Source organism: Oryctolagus cuniculus, chromosome 18 (assembly GCF_964237555.1).
Source record: "Oryctolagus cuniculus chromosome 18, mOryCun1.1, whole genome shotgun sequence".
Classification (NCBI taxonomy): domain Eukaryota; kingdom Metazoa; phylum Chordata; class Mammalia; order Lagomorpha; family Leporidae; genus Oryctolagus; species Oryctolagus cuniculus.
The window spans coordinates 8661041-8684680 of NC_091449.1; the positions used below are offsets into that span (position 1 = coordinate 8661041).

A 23640-nucleotide genomic window follows, 5' to 3' on the forward strand; every position below is an offset into this window, starting at 1 on the left:
AAGGAGACACCCCTTGAGCGCATGCGCCGCGTCCAAATGAGGACGGGGTGGAGAGGCTAACAGGTCGCGCATGCGCAACTGAGAGTGGGCGGGGAGAAAAAAATGGATCGCGCAGTAAGAACCCGGATTTGCGCATGCGCTTTACTAAGGCTGAAGCCAAACCTTGGGGGCCAAGGACGCCCTTCTGCACATGCGCAGGAGGCTCAATGACAGTCGAGCGTTGCCTAAGGTGAGGGAGAGGCGAGGGATTGCCTGGCCGGGGGAGGGCGGCCCTGCACCCCCTAAGTAGCCTTTTGGAGCATCTCCTATGTTCCTAAAGTCCACCTCGCCGGCTAGACCCTGAGGAAGTCAGTTGTACTACTTCTGGGTGTCTAGGCCTGCAGAGCGCCCCAAAACCCAGGATCCCTGACCCCTGTCTAGGCCTCAGGCCAGGTGTGCGTGTGGGAGAGGAAAGGCAAGCGGGGCGACGGGGCAGCGGGTGCACTCCGCCCTGGCCGGGGCAGCGGCGGCCCCTGCAGGGCGGGGCGTGGAGGTGGAGAGGGCGTTCCATCCACATGACCTTTGGCCTCTGTCGTTTCCCTCCGTTTAGGCTCCCGGGAAAGGGCCTGGCTATGTGGCATGTGACCCGGGGGGTCTGCGGGTCCAGGTTCCGAGTATGGCCCCTGTTGCCCGCGCTCCTCGGGCCCCCGCGGGCCCTCTCGTCCCTGGCAGCCAAGATGGGGGAGTACCGCAAGATGTGGAACCCCACGGAGCCCCGCGACTGGGCCCAGCAGTACCGCGAGCGCTTCATTCCATTCTCCAAGGAGCAGCTGCTCCGCCTCCTGATCCAGGTACCGACCGTCCCGGGACCTAGGGCCTGGGGACTACGGCTCCCGGCAAGCTTTGCGGCGGCAGGGCGCCCACATACTGTAGAGGGCTGCCCTGGCGCCTCCTGGGAGTTGTAGTTCCCTGGGCGGTCTCCTCCAGTCCCAAGTGGGTGTGTGCGAGGTGTGTTGCAATGCCAGGGCCCGACCTCTGAGTTGCAGATACGGCTTCGATTCCTGACTTCAGCTTGTTCTGGAACCTTGACAGAGCTTTCTGGAGTATGGTGTTGTGTTCCCTCCCCCACCCCCCTAAAACAAGTAATCCTCATCATCACTAGTTTTGCTACCCAGTAGTAGTTATACATACAGTGTCACAAAGCTAGGCTCATAATTATCGTCACACCATTTGGGTTCTTACTCTGGCATCGCACCAAGCCTTCGTCATGTGTTGTCCCATCATCCTAACAACCCAGTAAGAGACATTGCACCCCCATCTCTGTTTTATAGAGGTGATGAATACATTCAGAGGTAAAGTAACAGTCCAGGGGTCTGACTCCAGAGCTGGATCGGGAGCAGGGTGAGGCAATGTTCCAGCCTACACGAGTGCCTTCTTAATGCTGGCCCCCTTGGTTGCCTTCTTCACCGGCCCCAGTCCGGAGCCAGACTCTGACCCCCGCCATGCCTTCTGTCATGAGGGTTTGCATTCATTCAGTCCGCAGTTTGTTTTTTTTTTTTTTTAAAGATGTATTTATTTATTTGAAAGTCAGAGTTACACAGAGAGAGGAGAGGCAGAGAGAGAGAGAGAGAGAGAGCGAGAGAGATATCTTCCATCCAATGGTTCACTTTCCAGTTGGCCGCAACGGCCGGAGCTGCGCCGATCTGAAGCCAGGAGCTTCTTCCAGGTCTCCCACGCAGGTGTAGGGGCCCAAGGACTTGGGCCATCTTCCACTGCTTTCCCAGGCCATAGCAGAGAGCTGGATCAGAAGAGGAACAGCCGGGATTGGAACCGGCACCCGTATGGGATGCCAGCGCGTCAGGCCAGGGCGTTAACCTGCTGAGCCTAGTGCTGGCCCCTCAGGTGGCAGTTGTTCACTGAGCACCCACCCCACATGCTGAATCCTGCGCTACACTTAATGCAGACATCACGTGCACCTGTGGCCATGCGTGGTCACATCCGGCCCCCGTCAGTCCTCCAAGAAGCAGAGTGCGGTCCTCTGTCACTGCCCAGGAAGCAGAGGCTTGGCGCTCCTGTGCGCTGTGGAGTCAGACAGGCCTGTGTCACACTCACCTCCCTGCGATACGGTGACTTTCCCAAGCCTCTCTCCCTCTGAAAAAGGGCAGTTGTAGGGGGCTGGCGCTGTGGCGCAGCGGGTTAAAGCCCTGGCCTGCAGTGCCGACATCCCATATGGGCACCAAATCTAGTCCCGGCTGCTCCTCTTCTGATCCAGCTCTCTGCTATGGCCTGGGAAAGCAGTGGAAGATGGCCCAAGTGCTTGGGCCCCTGCACTAACATGGGAGATCCGGAAGAAGCTCCTGGCTTCGGATCAGGGCAGCTCCGGCTGTTGCGGCCATCTGGGGAGTGAACCAACAGAGGGAAGACCTCTCTTTCTGCCTCTACCTCTCTCTGTAACTCTGTCCTTCAAGTAAATAAAATAAATCTCTTTTTTTAAAGGGCAGTTGTAATTCCACGAAACTCTCTCTCTCTCTCTCTCTCTCTCTCTCTCTAAGATTCATTTGAAAGGGAGAGTTAGAGAGAGAGGTCTTCCATCTGCTGATTCACTGCCTAAATGGCTGCAATGGCTGGAGCTGAGCCAGGCTGAAGCCAGGAGTCCGGAGCTTCACCTGGGTCCCCCGCGTCGGTGGCAGAGGGCCAAGCACTTGTGCCATCTGCTGCTTTCCTCTGTGCATTAGCAGGGACCTGGATTGGAAGCGGAGCAGCCGGGACTCCAGCCGGCGCCCATGTGAGATGCCAGCATTGCAGGTGGTAGTGTAACCCGCTTTGGCACAGCCAGCCCCACAAACCTTGTGTCCCCTGGAGGACGACGCCGTGCGCGCTGACGGTGCCTGGCACACGTAAATGTTGTGTGTCACCAAGCACGCGTCCAGGCAGCGCCTCATCCTCCAGATCTCTCGGCCAGGTTCTTCCTTACGTTGGGCTGACGTGGTTTCTTTTTTTCTTAAGAGAAAATGTCGAGCACTTTTTAAAAACTTAAACCATATCTATTTATTTGGGAGGCAGACGGACAGTGATTGGGGCTGGGCCGGGCTGAAGCCAGGAGCTGGGAATACAACCCAGGGCTCCGGCAAGGGTGGCCGGGGCCCGCGTACCTGAGCCGTCACCTGCTGCCTCCCAGGCTGTGGGTCAGCAGCAAGCTGGAATCAGGGTGGAGTCAGGACTCCAACTCCGATCCGGGATGTTGGTGTCCGAACAGTGTCTCAACCGCATGGCCAGATGCCTGCCCCGGCCTCGGTTTCATTGGTCAAACCCCATTCTTCACACTGAAATGAAAGAACAATTGTTTTTTAAAAAATTATTTATTTGAAAGTCAGAGTTACACAGAGAGAGAAGGAGAGGCAGAGACAGAGAGAGGTCTTCCATCCACTGGTTCACTCCTCCAGATGGCTGCAACAGCTGGAGCTGCACCAATCCGAATCCAGGAGCCAGGAGCCTCTTTCCAGTCTCCCACGTGGGTGCAGGGGCCCAAGGACTTGGGCCATCTTCCACTGCTTTCCCAGGCCATAGCAGAGAGCTGGATCGGAAGTGGAGCAGCCAGGACTCAAACCAGCACCCATATGGGATGCCGGCCCTGCAGGTGGCGGCTCAACCCGCTACGCCCTGGCGCCAGCCTGGGCACTCCGTCTTAAGCACCACGCCAAACGCTTACCCCCCAGACAAAAACGCGAGCCGTTTAGGAGGTCCCGAGCTCTGCCTGTGTGGTGCTGCCAGGGAAAGCGCCCTGCCCAGCTGGGGCAGGAGCTCTGAAGAGAAGTTCTGCTCTCTGAGGCCACAGGAATTCCACTCCAGCCCGGCGGAGAAGGTGGCTCTGGAGGAGTTCTCGGCCCACGTGGACTTCTGCACCCTGTTCCACTACCACCACGTCCTGGCCCGGCTGCAGGTGAGGCGGATCCCTCAGCCAACACTCAGGGCGCCTGCTTGGAGCCTGGCGCTGGGGGCCTAGCAGTGGACAGGGCTGGTGCAGCCAGGCCCGCCTGGGGAGACGAGAAGTAAACACAGGTGGGGTGCCCTGCGGGGACTGGTGGAGGAAGAGTGAAGAGGGGAGAGAGCGGGGAGGTAGGCCAGAGGGAGTGGACGCAGATCTCCCCGAGCTGCCTCGGGGCCTCCGCGAGCGGTTGTTGGACTCCCACGGAGCCGGGAGCTGCTGTTTGGAGGAGGTCAGAGGCGAGGAGGCCTGGTGAAGAGGCTGTTGCCCTTGTCCAGCGAGAGGTGATGGGAGCTCCGTCAGGAGTAACGGCCATGGCGGTGGTGGAAAGGAGGCGCTGCCTCGCTGAGAAGCGGAGGTGGGGAGGCCCGTGGGGACCACCCGAGCTCGATTCTGGACTCAGTGAACCTTCCAGGTGAACAGATGGAGTTTGTGGGTCTGGGTTGTGCGAGCTCTGGGAAGATCTGGGTGGTACAGAAGGAGACCCCCAAGGGGGAGCAGAGAGCCACAGATCTTCACCGCTCAGGGCTCCCGGGGCTGAGACGGCCCCGGTGCTGGCTGGTCCTTAGATGTTGCCTCCTCCCACGGTGGAAGGGGCCGAGGCAGCTCTGGGGGCACTGGTCTCTTCTGTGAGCGATCCACCCCGCGACCCAACCACCTCCCAGAGGCCCACCCGCTACGATCTGGGTGGCCAGGGACGCTCGCACCAGGGCAGGTGCAGACAGAGAAGAGCGCTAGGGACCCAGCCCTGAGAGGACTGGGAGTAGCGAAGGGAAGAGAGGGGCGGAACTCCACGGCAAATACCAGCCTCTCCTCCCTCCTCCCGGGGCTCTGCCTGTGCCCGGCTCCCCCAGGACCACTGTCGGGTTCAGTGGTTTCCTTGGACTCACGGAGCTCACAGTTTGTGACACTGAAAGGACACAGGTGAAAGTCGGCAGAGTCCCCGGGAGAGCCAGCAGCCGCCCTCCCTGTCCTGTCCCCCGCTGTGATGCCGGCAGGAAGCCGACCTGAGCTGGCTGTCCAGGGCTTTCCCTGGGCGGTCCATCACGTGAGCGTGGTCTCTGACCTTCATAAACCCCGCAGAGGTCAAACATAGCCGCTGGCCCACGCGGCCCCGGCCACGGAGCACGGCGTTGGCGGAGGTGTCTCATGGGGCTCAAGCCCCTGGTGAACCAGGACTCTTGCCACAGCTCAGCTGGGCCAGGCCCTCGCCTGGAGTGTGCAGGCTTTGGACACGGCCGGCCTGCTGGGTTCACCCTTCCCCGCGTCACCACTGCCCTCCTCCAGCCCCCTTCTTTGCTTTGAATAGCCAGGACAGCCCTGGAGTGCCTGCCCGCCCGGGCGCTGACCCTCACTCTGCAGCCGGCTTTGCACAGGTGCACGCTGAGGCCCCATCACGCTCACAGGTGGCCCCGAGGCTCTGGTCACAGGGTTTTCTGTTTTTCTATTTTTTTTTCCTAAGGTTTATTTATTTGAAAGGCAGTTACAGCGGGGTGGGGGTGGGGGTGGAGGTGGAGGGGAGAGGGAGAAAGAGAGAGGTTGTCTATCCCCTGGTTCACTCCCCAAGTGGCCGCCACAACTGGGGCTGCGCAGATCTGAAGCCTGGAACTCCATCCTGCTCACAGGGGTAGCAGGGGCCCAGGCACCTGGGCTGTCTTCCACTCCTTCCCAGGTGCATTAGCAGGGAGCTGGGTGGGACATGGAGCAGCGGGGACAAGAACCGGAGCCGGTATGGGATGCTAGCATCTCAGGGGATGTTTTAACTTGCTACATCACAACTCCAGGTCCTGTTTTCTGTTAACATTTTTTTTTTCAAAAAAGTGTTATATTCTAGCTTATGCTTATATGTATAGAAATGTAGAAATAACATAAGTGAATATACTTACATCTCCAAGGCACAAGGCTGAGGGGGTCAGGTGGAAGTGGCGGGGGGGGGGGGTGAGGCCCCGGTGACTGCTGGGGGCCATGAGACCAGCGGCCGTGTTGGAGACGCGGCCTCCTGCCCCCAGCTCTGCGGGCGGCAGCCGCCTGCTCTGATCCTTCCTTGCCTTAGCAGCGCGCTCATTGAATTCACTCAGTAAATATTTATCGAGCGCCTACTGTGTCCCCTGAATGGTTCCATGTCCCCGGGCGCAGCGTGAGCAGGACAGATGTCCTCCCAGTGAGGAGGAAGTAGCCGGGCAGGAAGGCGCAGGGACCAAGGACCAGGCGTCCAGGGCTGCCCTAGCAAAGGGCTAGAGCCGCCGGCCTTCATTCCCTGGGGCTGAGGTGCGGGCTGGGCTGGCTCCAAGGGAGGAAGCGGCCGGCGTCTCTCCCGGCCTCTGTGTCCCTGGCTCCCAGACGCTTTGTTCCACCCCTTCTCCATCTTCACCTAGCTTTCTTCTTCTCTCTCTCTGCTTTGTTGTCTCCTCTCTAAAACAAACAAACAAACAAACAAACAAAAAACCTGCTTTTCATTTTATCTGACAGGCCGAGGAAGAGAGGGACAGAGAGACAGATGGAGACGTCCCACCTGCGGGTTCACTCCCTGTGTGCCTGCAGCAGCCAGGGCCCCGGGTTCACTCTCCACACGCCTGAAACAGCTAGGGCTGTGCCTGCTGGAGCCAGGAACCAGGAGCGCCATCTGGTCTCCCACGTGGGCGCAGGGGCCCCAGCCCTTGAGTGTCCCGGGCGCATCGGCAGGGAGCTGGATGGGAAGTGGAGCAGCCTGGGCGTGAACAAGGTCCTCCAGGATGGGATCGCAGCCTCCCAAGCTGCGGTTTAGCTGCTGTGCCCAACACCTGCCCGGTTTGGTTTTATTTTTAGACATCTTTACGGGTTTATGTATTTGAAAGGCAGAATTAGGGAGAGAGAAAGATCTTTCACCTGCTGGTTCGCTCCCCAGGAGCGGGCAGCAGCGAGCAGGAATGGGCCAGGCCAATACCGTAGGTCCATCTGGATCTCCCGTGTGGGCAGCAGGTCCCCAGTGCTTGAGCCATCCTCTGCTAGACCCCAGGGTGCGCGCTGGCAGGAAGCTGCGTCAGAAGTGGAGCAGCCAGGGCACAGCGCAAGCGGCCAGCCTGGCGGCTGAGCCACATGCTCCCCTCCCGTCTGCGTCTCCTTACAAGGACACTGGCCTTGGACTTAGGCCCACCCTGTCCCTGTGGCCTCCTCTCCCTCCTGACCCTGCTTCCAAATGAGGCCACACTCGGCGTCTCTGAGGGCAGGTGAATGAAAACACTTTTATTTATTTATTTTTTTTTGGAGGGGAGAGTGTGCATTTTTAGGGGACAGTCTTCAGCCCACCAAGCCCAGTTAAAGTTGAATTTCAGATAGCCCAGGTTATCTATTTATTTAGTGTAAGTATGACTCAAAGATTGCATGGGACGTATTTCAACTGAAATCAGCTGCCACGGGCACTTGGTGCAGCAGTTAAGATGCCACTGGGGAAAAATACGTGTTGCTGTGTGACGTTCAGATTTAACTGAATGTCCTGTATACGTTTTTCTTCTAAATCTGGCAACGCAAATTCAGGAGAAAAAAGAAAGTAAGGACGGGTGTGCCCTATAATCTTAGGTGAGGCGGTCAGGAAGGGCCTCCCTGAGGAGGTGACCCCTGGGCAGAGGCCCAGAGGGTGAGTGCAGAGGTCCTGAGGCTGCGGCGTGCACGGCGCCTGCGTGCATGGGGTACGGGCGCAGCAGCATGGAGGCCCGAGGGGAGAGGGCAGACAGGGGACCCAGGCCGGAGGCTCCTGCAGGGCCTTGTGCAGGGAGGACTCTGAGCAGAGCCACGGGCTGCCCTAGGTGGGAACGGGCGCCCCCTGGTGGCTGCACGGGGCACTGACGGTGTGTGGGAGCCCGGAGAGCAGAGTCCCCACCCAGAGTTGTGTGCCAATAGATAGCCAAGCCGACCTCAGCTGCTGTACCGGGTCTCGGTGCCACACTGGGGGGTGAGAGGGGTTGGACTCTGGATCTCGTGGGGCCAGCAGGACTTGCTGATGAGCCGGATGTGTGGGAAGAGAGGGACCTCTGGGCCTGCACACCTGGGAGGACGCGTGGCCGCTGCTGGGGTGGGGGCAATGGTGAGAGGAGCTGGCTGGGGTCGGGGCGGGGCCCCGTGGGCTTAGCCGTTTGCCCATGGGGAGGCCCCTCGGACATCTGCATAGAGAGCGCAGCGGGCTGCTGCCGGAGGTGTCTGGGCTGGAGAGAGAAGCCCTCGGAAGACGGGGGTGCAGCAGTGACCACCGTGGAGACCCCACTGATCTCTCCGTCTGCCAGCAGGTGCGGCCCAGGGCTCCTTGAGCAGTGGCATCAGAAAGCCAGGCTTGGGCGGTGGGGATGCTCTCCCTGGTGAATGTTTGAGACCGTGGAAGCCAGGGTCACGGCTCTGTGGGGTCGGCTATCAGAGGTGACCGTGGCAGCCTGCACAGTCCATGTTCGTGTCAGAAAGAGGTGCCCCCCCCCCAGCCTGGGCTGTCCACTGCAGCAGCCACTGGCTTCGCGTGGCTTTTAAGTGTCGGCTGACTGAACACACACACAAAAATAGTAACAGAAAAGCTGTCTTCAGCTGCCGTTGTGCTGCAGGTGCGCAGGGGCCACCCGTGGCCGGTCAGTGCAGGAAGTCCGCATCCCTGCAGGAAGTTCTCGGGGGTGCTGCCCTGTACCCTCTACTTCCATCTGAGTGGCGGGCGGGGTTTATAGTGGCCCCAGGGGTGGCTCTTGTTCTGGCACCTTTGTGCAGTACACAACTTGTACAGCCACCCAGGTGGCCCTGTTTACACTGGGGAGTAAAGGAAGGCTTTGGTCTAGTTTTTTTTTTTTTTTTTTTTTTTTTTTTTTTTAAGGCTTATTGATTTGAAAGGCAGAGTTAGAGAAAGATCGAGATTGAGATCGAGATCTTCCACCTTCTGGTTGCTGGTTCACTCCCCAAATGGCTGCAAAGGCCGGAGCTGAGCAGATCCGAAGCCAGAAGCTTCTTTCAGGTCTCCCATGTGGGTGCAAGCACTTGGGCCATCTTCCACTGCTTTCCAAGGATAGCACCAGAAAGCTGGATCAGAAGTGGAGCAGCCAGGATGTGAACCTGCGTCCATATGGGGTGCCGGCATCATAGACAGGAGCTTTATCTGCTATGCCACAGTGCTGGCCCCTGGGAGGCTTTAAAAAAAAAATTATTAGCTGGCGCTGCGGCTCACTAGGCTAATCCTCCACCTGCGGTGCTGGCACTCCAGGTTCTAGACCCGGTCGGGGCACCGGATTCTGTCCCGGTTGCTCCTCCTCCAGTCCAGCTCTCTGCTGTGACCCGGGAGTGCAGTGGAGGATGGCCCAAGTCCTTGGGCCCTGCACCTGCATGGGAGTCCAGGAGAAGCACCTGGCTCCTGACTTTGGATCGGCGCAGCGTGCCGGCTGTGGTGGCCATTTGGGGGGTGAACCAACGGCAAAAGGAAGACCTTTCTCTCTGTCTCTCTCTCTCTCACTGTCTAAATCTGCCTGTCAAAAAAAATTATTTACTTTCACTTTATTTGAAAGTCAGAGAGATTTTCCATCTGCAGGTTCACTTCTTAAATTCCCACAAAGGCTGGGCGAAGCCGAAGCCAGGAGCCAGGAGCCAGGAGCCAGGAGCCAGGAACTCAATCTGGTCTTCCCTGTGGGTTGTGAGAACCCAAGTACTCAGGCCATCACTTTTGCCTCCCAGGGTTTGCGTTGCCAGGAAGCCGGAGCCTGGTGTTGAACCCAGGCATTCTGCCGTAGGCCATGGGCGCCTTAGCCACAGGCTAAATCCCTGCCCCAGGAAGCCTTTTTGAGAGTGATAACAAAGCCGGACTATGTCCGAGGAGTCGGAGTTCAGTAGCAGAAAGGGACAGAGGCGGGGAGAAGCTCCCAGCCGCAGCCTGTGCCACGTTCATGTGGCTGGAGGAGCTGAAGCTGGCATAGCTCGCATGCGGCCTTCCGGGGGCGCTGTGGTGCCGGTCCCCGTGGGCTGTAGTATGGAGTGGGTTCTGGTTCGCGAGGGCTGGAGGAGCCTTGGAAGGGTTTTAGCAGGAGACAGGTGTGGCCCAGTTTTGTCGATTCCAGACTGCGCTCCTGAGGCCGTTCCTGTGTGCCTCAGTTTCCACCTCTATCAGGAGGGTAACAGGTGCAAACACATGTGTGCGAGTTGTGCCTCAGAGCACACCTGGCACGTGTGCTGTTGCCACCCGTCGTCGTTGTCCTCTGAGTCGTGTGAGCCCTCCTGGCAGCTGGGGAGAGAGCAGGTGGGCAGTGGGGCCCACCCAGGTGATGGGGAGCGGGGCGGGGGGAGGGCCGATGTGCTCAGAGGCGGAGTCGGCGGCAGGTTTATGGCAAGCCGGCCAGGGCTGGCAGGCAGGCATTCCGCGCGGCGGCCAGGGCCCTGGCTCACAGCCCTGGCCGGGTGTGAAGCTCCCACAGGAGAGTCTGGCTCGCTGCAGACTCCTGATGGATGCAGAGTTCCCCCTCCCTCTCACTGCGGCTCGGCCCTGGCCTTGGGCTCTGTCAAGGTCACTGCGTGAGTCTGGACACGGGCCCCAGCGTACACCTGCGCCCTGTCCTCGGCTGCTATCATGGCTCCCTTCCACGCCACTGCGTCCCTGTGCGCTTCTCAGCCCGTGGGCTCTCCCACCCCAAACCCTGCCAGGCCGGCCCCCCTCTTCCTTAGGCTGACTCAAAGTCTCACCTGGCCCGAGCAAGTTCCTCCATCTCCACGCGGCCCATGGAAGGCGGGGTTTGTGGAGGGCTGAGCTCTCTGCGGCTGGCTTGCTGCTGGGACAACTTGTGCGGTATCCTGAGCCCAAGTCTGCACGGGTGAAAGGGGCTAGGCCACGGGGTCTCACTCTTCTCATCCACTCAGCAACTTTTCTGGGGGTGTGGGCTGGGGGACTATAGGTCTGGAGGGTGAGGCAGCTAGGCAGAGGCCGCGGGGCAAGGGCCCTGGGAGACGTGGCATGTTCTGGGTGTTACTCCAGCTGCAGTAGGAGGCTGTGGGGGGCGTGGTCTCGGGGATCTCCGTGAGCTCTGGCTGAGGCCGAGTGGAGAATGGCTCTGCAGCGGCAGGCAAAGCCATAGGCAAGCAGGGCGCCGGAATCGGCAGTGGGGCTGAGATGTGGGAGGCGTGGCCGGGCTTGGGCCTGTAGCCCTCTGGTGGTCCGTTCCTGAGCCCCTGGCCCTGGGGTGGTTCCCACAGGGCAATGCTGCCTCCTGGGACTGGTGGCAGGGCTGGCTCTGACTGGTTCCCTTGCTCACCAGAGACTGGCACCCACCCGGGTCCCTGCCACCTCTCGGAAGTGGCCAGGTACGGGAGGGCGGGTCTCTCAGCAGCCTGAAAGGCCTCTGAGATGTCAAAAAAATGAACGATATTTGCAGCACAGTGCGCAGGCCAGAGAGAGGGGAAGTCAGGCCAGCAGGAAGCGAGGGGAAGATGCGCCGGCCACTTCTGCTCAGGCTGCGGGCAGAAGCCTGGCCGAGCAAGGCTGGCAAATGGCCAGCCCCACGTCCTCCGTCCCCTCCCTGACCATGGTGCTCAGAGAGGATGCTGACTGGGGAGCCAGGTGAGCGCGGGGAGGTAGGGGACAGGGCCTAGAGCCCAGGGCTGGGGGCAGCCCACCGCTTGAAGGGATGGACAGGAGCTGACCTAAGCGGCCCCTGCCCATTGTCTTCTCCCCTTCTCTCTCCTCAGGCCTTGTATGACCCCATCAACCCCGACAGGGAGACCCTGGACCAGCCTTCGCTAACGGACCCCCAGCGTCTGTCCAATGAGCAGGAGGTGCTTCGGGCCCTGGAGCCACTGCTTGCCCAGGCCAACTTCTCCCCACTGTCGGAGGACACCCTGGCCTACGCACTGGTCGTCCACCACCCTCAGGACGAGGTCCAGGTGCCTGTCTTGCAAGCTGAACCTGAAGTCCCAGGAGGCTTTGGGGCAGGGGCTGCTGGGCGATGTAGTCCTGAGCCGGGGCAGAAGCCACGTGGCTTCCCCCCTTGGTGAATTAGAAAAAGGTCGCACCCCTTCAGGCCACGTCACTGCTGTTGGAAGGATGTCCTACGATCTTCTTAGGATTAGAGACTTACTTGCCATCGGCCAGAAAATCATCATAATAAGCCATACAAAGGCTCATCCTTCAAGTCAACAAACACTAAATTCCTAGGAAGCTCCACGTTTTAGCGTTTGTATACTTTTTCCGGAATAATATTTTGTCATCTCTGAAATTAGGATGTGACTTACAAACAGCGGTAAGACATGACTTAATTGGCACTGTATTTTCTTTCTTTTTTTTTTTTTTTTTGACAGGCAGAGTGGACAGTGAGAGAGAGAGACAGAGAGAAAGGTCTTCCTTTTCCGTTGGTTCACCCCCCAGTGGCCGCTGCGGCCGGCGCGCTGCGGACAGTGCACCGCGCTGATCCAATGGCAGGAGCCAGGTACTTATCCTGGTCTCCCATGGGGTGCAGGGCCCAAGCACTTGGGCCATCCTCCACTGCACTCCTGGGCCACAGCAGAGAGCTGGACTGGAAGAGGGGCAACCGGGACAGAATCCGGCGCCCCGACCGGGACTAGAACCGGGGTGCCGGCGCCGCAGGCAGAGGATTAGCCTGTTGAGCCGCAGCGCTGGCCTGCATTTTCTTTTTTAAGCAATTACTTGAAAGGCAGAGTGATAGAGAGGAGAGAGGGAGAGAGCGAGCGAGCAGCGAGAGAGATCTTCCACCCACTGGTTCACAGCCAGGGCTGGGCCAGGCTGAAGCCAGGAGCCTGGATCCAGGGACTCCATCCTGGTCTCCATGTGGCTGCCTTCCGAGGCGCATTACCAGGAAGCTGGATTGCAAGTGGAGCAGCCAGAACTTGAACCAGCGTTCCAATATGGGATGCCCAATTTGCAAGTGGTGGCTTAACCCACTGTGTCACTAGGCTGGCCCCTGTATTTTCTTTCTCCTTCAGTGCCTTTGTAAAAAAAAATGAGTATCTTAAAATCAGTGTCATGGAGCTGGCGCTGTGGCGTAGTGGGAAACGCTGCTGCCTGCAGTGCCGGCATCCCATATGGGCACTGGTTCAAGTCCCAGCTGCTCCACTTCTGATCCAGCTCTCTGCTATGGCCTGGGAAAGCAGTGGAGGATGACCCAAGTGCTTGGGCCCCTGCATCCGCATGGGAGACCTGGAAGAAGTTCCTGGCTCCTGGCTTCGGATCAGCACAGCTGTGGCCATTTCAGTCTGGAGAGCAAACCAGTGGATGGAAGACCTCTCTCTCTCTGCCTCTCTAGTGCTTCCTTTCAAATAAATAAACCAGTTTAATAAAAAAAAAAAACAAAAAAACAAAAAAAAAACTGGCATCTTAGAGTCTAGGATATGGGAATGAAGAGGCCCACAGTGAATGAGTGGTGCCCTCTGGGATAGCTTGCCTTGTGCAGTGCACACCGTGGACAGCCATATGCGGACACTGAATGGGGATGAGCGGGGGGGGGGCATCCTGCCCAGCACACCCCACACTGTGTCCAGCTGCCTGTCCCCTTCACCCCGTGCAGGTGACCATCAACCTGGACCAGTACATCTACATGCAGTTCTGGGCCCTGGGCCAGCGAGTGGGGCAGATGCCCCGGAAGTCCAGCGTGGGCTCCAAGCGCGGCTTCTTCACCAAGGCGCCCCCCGCCGAGAGGTGAGGCCGCCCTCGCTCCCCAGCCACAGCCAAAGGGAGCCAGGTTAGAGCCCAGGAGGGGCCGGCAGGTCAGGGCCCGGGAGCCCCGGAGCCTGGGGCTGGGGAGTTGCCTTTTCTTTCCCGGGGAAGTGAGGAGGGTGGAGTCTCAGAGCGGGAGGCACAGCCAGGACTCTGATGCCCTGCGACAGTTATGTCCCCGGCCCCCCACTGCTGGGCTGGCTGGACAGCTGACCCCCAGCACCGCCCATTGTTAGCGTGGCCGTGTGGCCATGGCCGTGGGCCGGGGAGGCCGCCCTGATTCCTCCGCCCCCCAGGAGATACTTTAAGCGGGTGGTGCTAGCGGCGCGGACGAAGCGCGGGCACCTGGTGCTGAAGAGCTTCAAGGACACGCCGCTGGAGGGCCTGGAGCAGCTGCTGCCCGAGCTGAAGGTGCGCACGTCCACGCTGCAGCGCGCCCTGCTCAACCTCACGCTGGTCGTCTCCGGCGTGGTCTTCTTCGTCAACGTGGGCATGGTGGTGCTTTCGGACCTCAAGATGGCCACCTCCCTGCTGCTGCTGCTCTTCGCTGCCTTCATGGGCCTGCGGGCCTCCAAGGTAGGTGCCCCGCCCCGCCCCGCTCCGCACCTGTCCTCCTGTGGCCCCGCCCACCCCGTGGCCCCGACCACCCCAGCCTCAGTGGCCCCGCCCTGTCCTCTCGTGGCCCCGCCCCACCTCCCGTGGCCCCACCCCACACCTGTCCTCCTTGGCCCCACTCTGGCCTCCCTCCCCCTCATCACACCTTGGGCTGGCTCCTTAGTCTGGCTCTGGCCTCAGTTTCCCCGCCCGGAGGATTGCAGGCGTGAACCCGTGCGGGGCCCTGGGTGCTGTGTGCGAGCTGACAGCCAGGCCTCGGGCGTCTGCTTTGAGAGGCGCGCTGGGATGTGGGGCAGGGCCGCGAGCCACGTGAGCCCAGCCAGCCGCGTGGCCGCCCTGCGCGGTGGTGATGGTGGGGAGACTCAGAGGATTAATCGGGGCTGAGTGCAGAGCCTGGCGTGCAGTGCGCCATGATCGTTATCATTACCGATGCGGCTGCTGGTCCCGAGGCCCCATCCTGGCCGGGTGCCATTATCACTGGGGACGGTGGCGGGTCTGTCAGTGCAGCCTCCTGGGCTCCGGCCCAGATGGACGGAATTGGAGCTCTGGGACTGGGGCCCAGGCCATTGTGTTTTCCGCGAGCTCCCTGCTTCCGCTCCATGTGAGAGCCCGGCTGCCCGGTACAGGGGTGCAGGTTGTTCACCATCCACAGATGCGTGGCTGGGGGTGGGGGTGGGGGTGAGCTGGCACTGCTTCTTCCCAGGCTTGGTGAGCAGCCCGAGGCGTCAGTCACGCCCTGTTGTCCCCTCTGGCTCATTGGTTTTCAAGCTGTTCCCAGCCGTCCTGCCAGGCTCTCAGGAAGACTGGTCGTAAATCCCGCAGATAAGAGCCAGGCTGGGTGGGCTGGGCTCAGGAGGGTGGAGCCTGGTGGAGGTGGTCCTCGGGGCAGCACGGCTGGGGGCGTGCGATGGGGCTGGCTTCTGGGCTACAGGGTGGGGAGGGAAAGAATGCCCAGAAAAGGGCCTGGGCTCTCTCCCCTGGGCCAAGGAAGTGGGGAGGGGCCATGGAGGGTGGAGGGGAGGAGCGGACCAGCTGTCCCACGCCCTCTGTGGTCCCAAAGGTCCAGGTGATTCCCTGCCCTGGACTGAGGCCCCCCGCCAGGGTCCCCCTTCCCATGCACGCGTGTTCCTGTGTCTCAGTCGCTCCCGAGTCTCCGTGCCCCAGCCCTCTCCACACGGCACTGTGTGCCCGCTGAGCCCAGGTCCATCTGCAGCCCTCCTGTCTCAGATCGGACCCGCTGCAGGAGGCAAGGCCACCCTCCCTGACCCGGCACCCCACGCCCAGCCAGCCTCTTACCTGCCCCAGCCTACCTTCCTAGTCCAAGTCTTCCAGCCTCCCCGGCTGGGTCCCCTGCAGCCTGTCCCTGACAGGACGCAGAGCCTGGCACGGGGACCCTGCTGCCCCAGCCCCATGGAACGCATCTGAGCTGCAGCTGCCCCAGCTCCCGCCCGGTTCCTGCACCTGCTCTCCCTGCAGACGTGGCCTCCCCTCCCACTGGGCTCCCAAGCCCTGCTCAGCCTCAGCCTCGGCTCAGAGGCTGCCTGCTCCTGTGGGACCTGCCCCGGGTGCCCCAGCCCAGCACCAGCAGGCCCGTGGGGCGCTGGCCAGAGACATGCCGGCCACCCGTTGTGCCTTGCAGTGGGGAGAGGCCACGGACACGCATGAGCGTGGGGCTGCTCACCGTGGGCAGCCTCGAGCACCAGGCTGTGCGTGTGTTCCAAGAACTGACCAGGCGTGACTCGGCTTGTTCCAGGGCGGGGGGGATCGGGGTGAACCCGGGTTTCCCAGAGGGCACTAGGAAGCCGTGGGTGGGGCTGGGGCTGCTCTGAGCTGTGCTGGGACACACAGGAGGAGGGAAGCTGAGGCCAGGGAGGTGATGCACCAGGCAGGAGAGGAGGGGCTGTGAGGAGGGGTGGAGCCAGGAGGGGTGCTGTGAGAGGATGGTGAGGCTGCCCCAGGAGCTGAGCCTGGGGGGCAGGAGCGAGTGGACTGCGGTCAGTGCTGAAGGGACGTCCAGGTAGCAGGTGGCAGCCCCGTCCAGGGAGGTGCCCAGCTCCTCGGGGCCCCACAGAAGACACAGTCCACGGAGTTCCACTCCAGAGGCTCGGAGGGCAGACAGGAAACCTCATGTGCTTTCCACACTATGCCGTGCCTGCACCTGCCCCCCACGGCAGGTGTGGCGACTTCTGCCCATGCCTGGACATGGGCCAGCCGTTGAGAACAGGCCCCCAGAGACCCCCTGGGCCGTGTGGGCTTAGGCAGCTGCCAGCATGGGCTGGGGCTGTCTCCGCAGCAGCGAATGTTAAGTGCTTGGGACGGCCCTCCCTGGCACCACCCTCCTTTTACAGCCGGTGGTGCTGCCCTGGGGCTTCTGTCCTAGCTGGGGGCTCCCAGCCAGGAGGGCTATGGCTACGGCAGCAGGTGTGCTGGCAGCAGGTGAATGGAGGAATCCCCATATGTATTTTCAGCCTGAACCCAGGCACGGGTGGGCTCCCACTTCCCCTCCCTGGGGACAGCAAGGATGGAGAAAGGGGTCCCAGGAAGGAGGGGTCCTCGGGTGGGGGAGGAAGCAGCCAGGACCCCGCTGGCCCCTCCACTTCTGTTCACGCCACAGCGTCCCCAGTCCCTTCCTCTGTGCGCCCTTGTGGAGGAGTTCAAACACAAACAGCCTTCCGCCCCTGAAAATGACAGCCCCAGCCCCAATGCCCGGGGAGGAGGGACCTGGGTGGGGTCGCCACGAGGCCTGCGGGAAGCAGTGGCGCGCACTGAGCCGGTGGTCGCCACCCGCCGCAGATGTTTGGGCAGCGGCGCAGCGCGCAGGCCCTGGAGCTGGCGCACATGCTCTACTACCGCAGCACGTCCAACAACTCGGAGCTGCTCAGCGCGCTGGCCCTGCGCGCGCAGGATGAGCACACCAAGGAGGCGCTGCTGGCGCACAGCTTCCTGACCCGGCGGCCGGGGGGTGCGCAAGGCCCGCCCGAAGGTAGGACGCGGCGCCCGGGAGACCCAACCCCCGAACCCAGCTTCCCGTCTGGGTCCCTGGTGTGGCCTCCGCCTCCATGGGGTCTTGGATGGATGGCGTGTCCCCTCTCCCCGCAGTCCTCCCTCTACGTGAGCCCACGCTCTCCCCACAAGAGACCCTTGCCCCTGTCTATAGGAGCTCCAGGCCGTCCCTTCCCAACAGGAGCCCCCACACCGTCCCCAGATGAGTTCCCATGCCTTGTCCCACTGCCCTCCCCCGCCAAGCCTCGAGGGTTCCGCCGGCCAGCGCCCCGCAACGCCTCCAGCCTGGCCTCACAGCCTGCTCTCCCACCCGCAGAGACCTCCCGGTGGCTGCAGTTGGAGGTGGAGAATTGGCTGCTGGCCCAGTCAGGCTGTGACGTGGCCTTCAACGGAACCCGGGCTTTGGCCCACCTGCAAGCCCTGACCCCGAGCGTCGGGCTGTATCCTCCCCCGGGCTTCCCCAAGCTGGAGCCGTTGGCCGCAGGGACTTCGAGTCTCCCCCAGGCCGCGCCCAGGAGTAGCAACCCCTGCCCAGCCGCATCCGGCCACCTGGGTAGGAACTAAACCCTGCCCCCTCCCTCCCCGACGAGCCGTCAATCATGGCTACCACACGGTTGTCGTTCTCTGACTTCCAATTACTCACAGGCGATTTTTCTTTTTTTTTTTTTTTTTTTTTGCTCTGCTGTATGCTTAAACGTAGCAACCAATCAAGGCAGTCAGCAGCTGGTAGGCGCCGCCCCCTTGTGATGTACAGCCAATCAAAGCTCCTTGGCTCGGTTCCCTTTCCATTCGGGCCGCAACCCCGCCATAAATACCCAGGCGCGGCTCGGAGGAGGCGAGGGTGGCTGCCTGTCACAGCCGTTCAGCCCTCCCGAGGCTACATATCACTAGATCACTGCCTTTTTAGCCTGCTCCGGGCGGCGTGCCCGTGCCGTGCACGCAGGTGGGGCCCCGGCCGGCTGCCGGCGACAGCTGCTGGGCGCCACCGACCCTGGGGAGCCGGCTGTCGCAGCGGGGAAGCCAGCGACGGGGTCGCTTGGGGAAACCCGATCTCTAATGACTGCTGCTGCTTGTGTAGGGTGGGCCCTCTGACCGAGCAGAAGGGGCTAGGAACTTTGGGATGGGCAGAACGGCGGGTCTGCAGGGAACCAGAGACCCCCACTTCGTCTGGGACACTCCAGTCCCAACAGCCTCAGGTGCCTTCCCTGCCCCAGCCCCTCTTCGTTTCCACAGAAACTACCTCGGTCTGCATCTCCCCACCACAAGCGCCCTGTGCAACAGTATTTATTGGTCTATCAATTTCTCCCTGTCCCTTCTCAGTCCTAAGGGAATAAATCATGTTTAATAAATCCGGATGAGTACGGTGGCTGCAGGAATTGGGAAGGCAGGCAGACGTCAGGATCGCAGACCTGAGGGACTCTGGGACGTGGGGGCGGTTACTAATGCATATGGATGGGGCAGACAGAGAAAACTGTTATTCTAGGGAGACGGGGTTCGTGCGTGCCTGGGGAGACAGACTGCCACAGGAGAGCCCTCAGGAGAACCTGAAGGCTGGGGACGGGCCAGGGTTCCCAGCCTGGGACTCACGAATGGGAGGCAGGGCGGCCAGGGCAGGTGTGCAGATTGTCCATTGCACAAAGACTCACCGTCCAGCCCCTGCCAGGTCCCAGTGTGGAGCTGTCACCTAATTTTTACTAAGGTGCCCAGAGGCAGCCTTTTGGGAGGCATGGGGGTGGGGAAGCAGAGGTTGGGACCTAAAAGAAGGGAGGTGAGTTTCCAAGAGGGAAGAAGAAAGCTCTTCCCATTGGGGTCAGCAGGAAACTAAAGAGGCCACCGGGTGGCATTTGGCCTAGCAGTCAGGATGTCCAGGTCCCACATCAGAGTGGGTTCCAGTCCCGCTCAGGCTCCTGGCTCCAGCTTCCTGCTAATGCGGACCCTGGGAGGCGGCAGGTGACGGCTCAGGTAGTCAGGTTTCTGCTAACCACTTGGGAGGCTCTTCTGTGCTCAGCCTTGGGCCTTGTGGGCATCTGGGAAAAGTGCGGAATGAACCAGGGGATAGAAACTCACTGCCTCTCGAAGAAAAAGGAGGCATACCCCATGCCTCTGCGTCCAGGAATGCGAGTTTTGGGCACTCCAGAGTGTCTGGAGGTCAATACCCAGGTGCCTCCCAGGGGCTTCTGCGTCCCGAGAGGAGAGGACCCAGCTCCTGGGCGCCCCAGCGAGGCGTGGGCTGCGGCTAGGAGGCGCGCATTCCGAGGCTGGGGCGGCCGGGGTGGGGGCACTCCCCGGTTCAGGAGAGAGCAGACGCGCAGCCGGGGTCCCGGATGAGGAGAAGAAAGGAGGGAAAGGCAGTGCTCGTGGACAAACGATTTTATTTTCTGGAGGACGCGCGGGGGCTTCCGGGCGAGACGGAGGGGCCGGGAGCAGGCGGGGGGGAAGCCGGGCGCAGCTCACTCCCGCTTCCGCAGGTGGATGTAGACGATGCCGCTGACCAGGGCGAGGGGGAAGGCCACCCAGGCGAGGGCGAAGCAGTAACCGAAGCTGCCCCCTCGCGGGTGCTTCGCCAAAATCTCCTCGGCGTGAATGGCATAGATCAAGGCCCCAGTAAACACCGCCACGCCTGCGGGAAAACAGGAACCAGGCAGCGCGCCGTGCGCGAAAGACTACATTTCCCAGCAACCCACGGGGGCAGAGAAGCGCTGAAAGGTTAGTGGGCAGCACCGCTGCCTTTTGGGAGTTGTAGTTCTCCAGCGCCGTGCCACCACGCTCCCGCCACGTAGCCTTGGGCCATTAATCTCTCTAGGTCCCATTTGCTCATCCATAAAATGGGACAGCAACATCCATCCATCATCCATCCACCCATCCGTCCATCCATCATCCATCATCCATCTGTCCATCCTCCATCCATCCATCCACCCATCCATCACCATCCATCCATCTATCCATCCATGGAATACTTTTCAATGTTTTTTTTTTTTTTTTTTTTAACAAGGCAAATATGAATTCGTGATTAATAAAAACAAGAGAGGGGCTTTGTGGGAACTCAGGAAGACAATGTCCTCCAAACGGAGGGCTATGGTTAATTTAGCCCTTTGCACCTGAAGTCAAAAAACCAAAAGGTAAACAAAACTCCCTGAAGTGTCTGATCCTGGGCAGATACACAGGAAACAGCAGTGCGCTGACACAAATGCGTGACTATGGTGATTCAGACCTCGCTTCTGGGGGACTCATTAGCCTCCACCCATTTCTGAGCCCCCAGGAACTTACTCCGACCCCTTCCCAAGACAGCCCAGATCGCTCCTGAGCCCCGAGAGCCCTCTGGAGCACCCCAGGTGCTGAGACTCCTTTCCTTTCACCTGAAGTCCATTCTCACCACCGCCCAGCCCCCTGCCACGCCCCCTGCCCCCTGCCCCCAGCCCGCGGTTCCCAGGCCGGCAGGGCAGCGCTCACTGGTGCAAAGCTGGCAGAGGCCGGTGGCGTAGAAGAGCCCTCCTCGCCGCATAGTGTACAGCTGGAACATGAACAGGATGAAGGAGAGGCAGCAGAGGATGAGGGAGAGCACCATGAGGACCTGCACCGCCTTCAGCCAGCCTGCAAGGGGAGCGGAGGGAGACGCAAGTCACGAGGCTTCAGCCCCAGCGCCGCCTGCCCGCCTTGTTCCTTCTCTCTCCTGTCTCCACACACTCAGGAGTGTCACGTAGAGGACCTTGCTAAATTCCTTTATCAGTTCTAGTAGCTGCTTTGCACATTTTTTTAAATATAAGGATTTTCTGCATAAACAGGTCTCCTGGGAATAGACACTTTTTGCTAGTTCTTTCGTGCCTTGTGCTTCTTTTTCTTGCCTTGTTGCATTGGCTACCTGCAGGACGATGCTGAATGGAAGTGGGGAGGCAGCTCACTTGCTTTTTGATTTTAGGACAAAAGCATCAAACCTTTAATCTCAGAGCTTCCGAGGGATGCAGCTCCACCCCTCTAGAATTCAGACGCATCCCGTGGAACCTCAACGTGGTGCTACTCCTGCATCCTTGAACTTGGACAAATCTGTGCACCCACTCGGAACGCCAGCTCCATCTCCGTAGAATGTAGGGAGCTTTCTCTCCGCCCACTCCTCTAACGCGTGGCCATACCCTTTTTGAGTCAGGAGGAGGGGGCTCTCGGCCCACCCTCCTAGGAGCGAGAGCATGGCTGCCATCCAGATGGCCGGGGCCTGCGTCAGCCCCACCCACTCAAGCTTCAGGGGCTCCCAGTCCCTGTTCCTGGGGTTTCGCCCCTTCCCGGTGGCCCCTCGGCCCTCACCGTTCTCGCTGACGTCGCTGCAGGCCCATGTTCTGGTGTCATTTTTCCACGTGCAGTCGTACCAGAGGTTCAGCGACTCCTTCCTGGGGAGGGTCCACCAGGACTGGGACGGACACGGACACAGGCCCCGGTCAGCAAAGGAGAGCGGGCGGGGTCGAGGAGGCCAGGCAAGGTGGGGGTGGGGGGAAGGGAGCGGAACCGCGGACAGTGGGGCGAGGCAGCAGGTAGAACCCAGACGGCTGGCGGCCGGGCCAGGGGGCGGGGCCGGGGAGGGGCGTGGCCGGAGTCCGAGAAGCCTTACCTTGTCCAGCGTGGCCACGAACAGTAAGATGAGGATGAGGATGTGCAGGGCGGATACCACCAGCAGGAGGAGCGACATGGCTGCGCTGGAAGCCTGGGGAGGGGCAGTCAGGGGGCTGAGGGGCAGGAGGTGGGCGCAGGTGCCAGGTGTCTGGTTCCTGATGAAGGGCGGGGCCGGGGCCTGGAGAGGGCCACAGACGGGCCTCCTGGGAGACTCTGGGGTCTGGCACGCATGTGCAGGACCAGCAGTGTGGTCCCTGTCCGGTTCTGGGTAGAGCCCTGCCCCTGAGAATTCAGACGGACACTCCCCAGATTGATGGGGGCCTGGGAGCTGCCCTCATAGCCAGCATCTTGCCTCACCCCACCCCTCCCCAGGGAGGGGGAAGGCAAGAGGGGGACCCGTGAGTCATCTGTGACTCATCCCCTACCCCTGCCCCTGCCTGCCAGCACCAGGGGAACCCCAGCCCATGGCCATGTCCACGAGGTCCCCGCCCCACCCTGCTGCCAGGCGGGAGCCTGCTGGACATTGCCCTGGGAAAATGGACAATATCTGTGTTGGGGCAGCTGGGAGCAGCCTGCCTCCCACAACCCTTCAGCCTCCCAAAACGGGGGGGCCTGGAGGCTCCCCAGACTTGGGGTGTTCCCCTGAAGGGTGGCTGGTTTCAAAGGCCCTGCCCAGAGAGTGAACACCCCTGGGGAATACTGCCGGGGGGGTGGACTCTGATGGGACCCCCAAATCCTTATCGGGCCCCACCCTGCCTGTGTCCCTACCCCAAGTGCTAAACAGTCACTTCTTAAGTTACAAGAGTTTCCACGGGGGCGGAGAGCTGGGGCGGGGGGTGCTTCCAGCCTGGGGGTGCCCTTCCCGCCCCGCGGCACTCCCAAGTAAATTAAGAAATGCCAGCCCGGATAACGGACTGGAAACTTACCGAGAGCCGCGCTCAAAAGTCAGGGTCGGAGTCTCGTCCCTCGCTCGGGCCTCGGGCCCCGCCCTTCTCCCTCCTTCCACCCTCTCCGGGCCCCCGCCTCCCTCGCCGCCGCCTCGCTCCCTCCCTCCTTCTCTCTCTCTCTCTCTCTCTCTCAATCCTCTCTGAGCCCGATCCCGGGACCCGTTCTCTCTCTGGTCCTCACTGCCTCAGCCTCCTTGGTCCTGCCCTGTCTTTCTGTGCTCTTCTCAATATATACACCGACCCTTTTATACCCACCCGCACCGCGCCCAGCTGAGGTCTGCAGCCAGTGGGAGGGCCCGGGTGCTCGGGTTCCTCATTCTCGGGGCCCCCGCCTGCCGCCACACAAGCATCTTTCTCGGGCCTCCCTCCCAGGGGTGAAGGGAGAAGTCCTTCCCGGGGGGGGGGGGGAACCTGGTTGGGGGGGGTGGCGGGGGCGGTGTCTCCTGTCTCTGGTGGAGCTTGCGGCCGGCTGCTTTCTGGGGTCGGAGCCTAGAGGAGGAGGGCAGATTCCTGTGGCCTGGACTGGGCTTGGGGCGAATGGAGCTGGCTCCGCAGTCGGGGTCATGGGATGGGAACCAGGGCGGGAGGCGGGCGCTAGGAACCCTGGTTTCCTGGCTGGGAGACTTTGGCCCAGTTCTCTCCCCTTGCAGAGCCTGGCTCCTAGGCTGTGTGGCGGGCACAGTGACGCTGACAGTACACCGATTCTCATAAGGATCGTGCTGCTAACTCTGAGTCCCTCCCTCCCTCCATCGAACATTTAGTGAGCATCTACTGCGAACCAGGTGTTGATGCTAACAGCGCGGGGCTCATCTTCAAGCAGAAACAGGTGGCGTAGAGGGACCCCATCACTGCAGGTCCATTCC

The 23640-nt window shown here is 61.0% G+C and overlaps 2 protein-coding genes across 5 annotated transcripts; one reads left to right on the plus strand and one right to left on the minus strand.

Annotated features, from left to right (window-relative positions):
* Positions 1-102: 102 nt before the first annotated feature.
* On the plus strand, positions 103-18580 carry TMEM143 (transmembrane protein 143). 3 transcript variants are annotated; one of them, XR_007916996.2, is made up of 9 exons: positions 103-229; positions 590-830; positions 3815-3919; positions 11633-11827; positions 13465-13595; positions 13910-14189; positions 16577-16664; positions 17022-17211; positions 17548-18580. XR_007916996.2 is itself a non-coding variant. In XM_002723738.5 (8 exons), the coding sequence occupies exons 1-8, from the start codon at positions 135-137 to the stop codon at positions 17793-17795; spliced, it is 1485 nt and encodes a 494-aa protein (XP_002723784.4). In that variant the 5' UTR covers positions 103-134; the 3' UTR covers positions 17796-18580. The 3 variants fall into 3 exon arrangements, 2 of the variants coding, with proteins under 2 accessions (XP_002723784.4, XP_008250637.4); XM_002723738.5 differs by lacking the exon at positions 16577-16664; XM_008252415.4 differs by lacking the exons at positions 3815-3919; positions 16577-16664.
* Positions 18581-19586: 1006 nt separating this feature from the next.
* On the minus strand, positions 19587-23289 carry EMP3 (epithelial membrane protein 3 (MAM blood group)). 2 transcript variants are annotated; one of them, XM_002723734.5, is made up of 5 exons: positions 22757-23289; positions 21829-21921; positions 21528-21630; positions 20682-20822; positions 19587-19851 (listed from the first exon to the last, which is right to left on the minus strand). In XM_002723734.5, exons 2-5 carry the CDS (start codon positions 21904-21906, stop codon positions 19682-19684), a joined length of 492 nt encoding a protein of 163 aa, XP_002723780.2. In that variant the 5' UTR covers positions 21907-21921; positions 22757-23289; the 3' UTR covers positions 19587-19681. The 2 variants fall into 2 exon arrangements, with proteins under 2 accessions (XP_002723780.2, XP_017195311.2); XM_017339822.3 differs by having other exon boundaries at positions 23033-23192.
* Positions 23290-23640: the final 351 nt, after the last annotated feature.

Coding starts and splice junctions, on each gene's coding strand:
- TMEM143 (XM_002723738.5), top strand. CDS start 135: ATGCGCTTTACTAAGGCTGAAGCCAAACCTTGGGGGCCAAGGACGCCC. Junction 230..589: donor ACAGTCGAGCGTTGCCTAAG/GTGAGGGAGAGG, acceptor CCCTCCGTTTAG/GCTCCCGGGAAAGGGCCTGG. Junction 17,212..17,547: donor TGCGCAAGGCCCGCCCGAAG/GTAGGACGCGGC, acceptor TCCCACCCGCAG/AGACCTCCCGGTGGCTGCAG.
- EMP3 (XM_002723734.5), bottom strand. CDS start 21,906: ATGTCGCTCCTCCTGCTGGTGGTATCCGCCCTGCACATCCTCATCCTC. Junction 21,631..21,828: donor TCGTGGCCACGCTGGACAAG/GTAAGGCTTCTC, acceptor TGTCCGTCCCAG/TCCTGGTGGACCCTCCCCAG. Junction 19,852..20,681: donor CCTCTGCCAGCTTTGCACCA/GTGAGCGCTGCC, acceptor GTTTTCCCGCAG/GCGTGGCGGTGTTTACTGGG.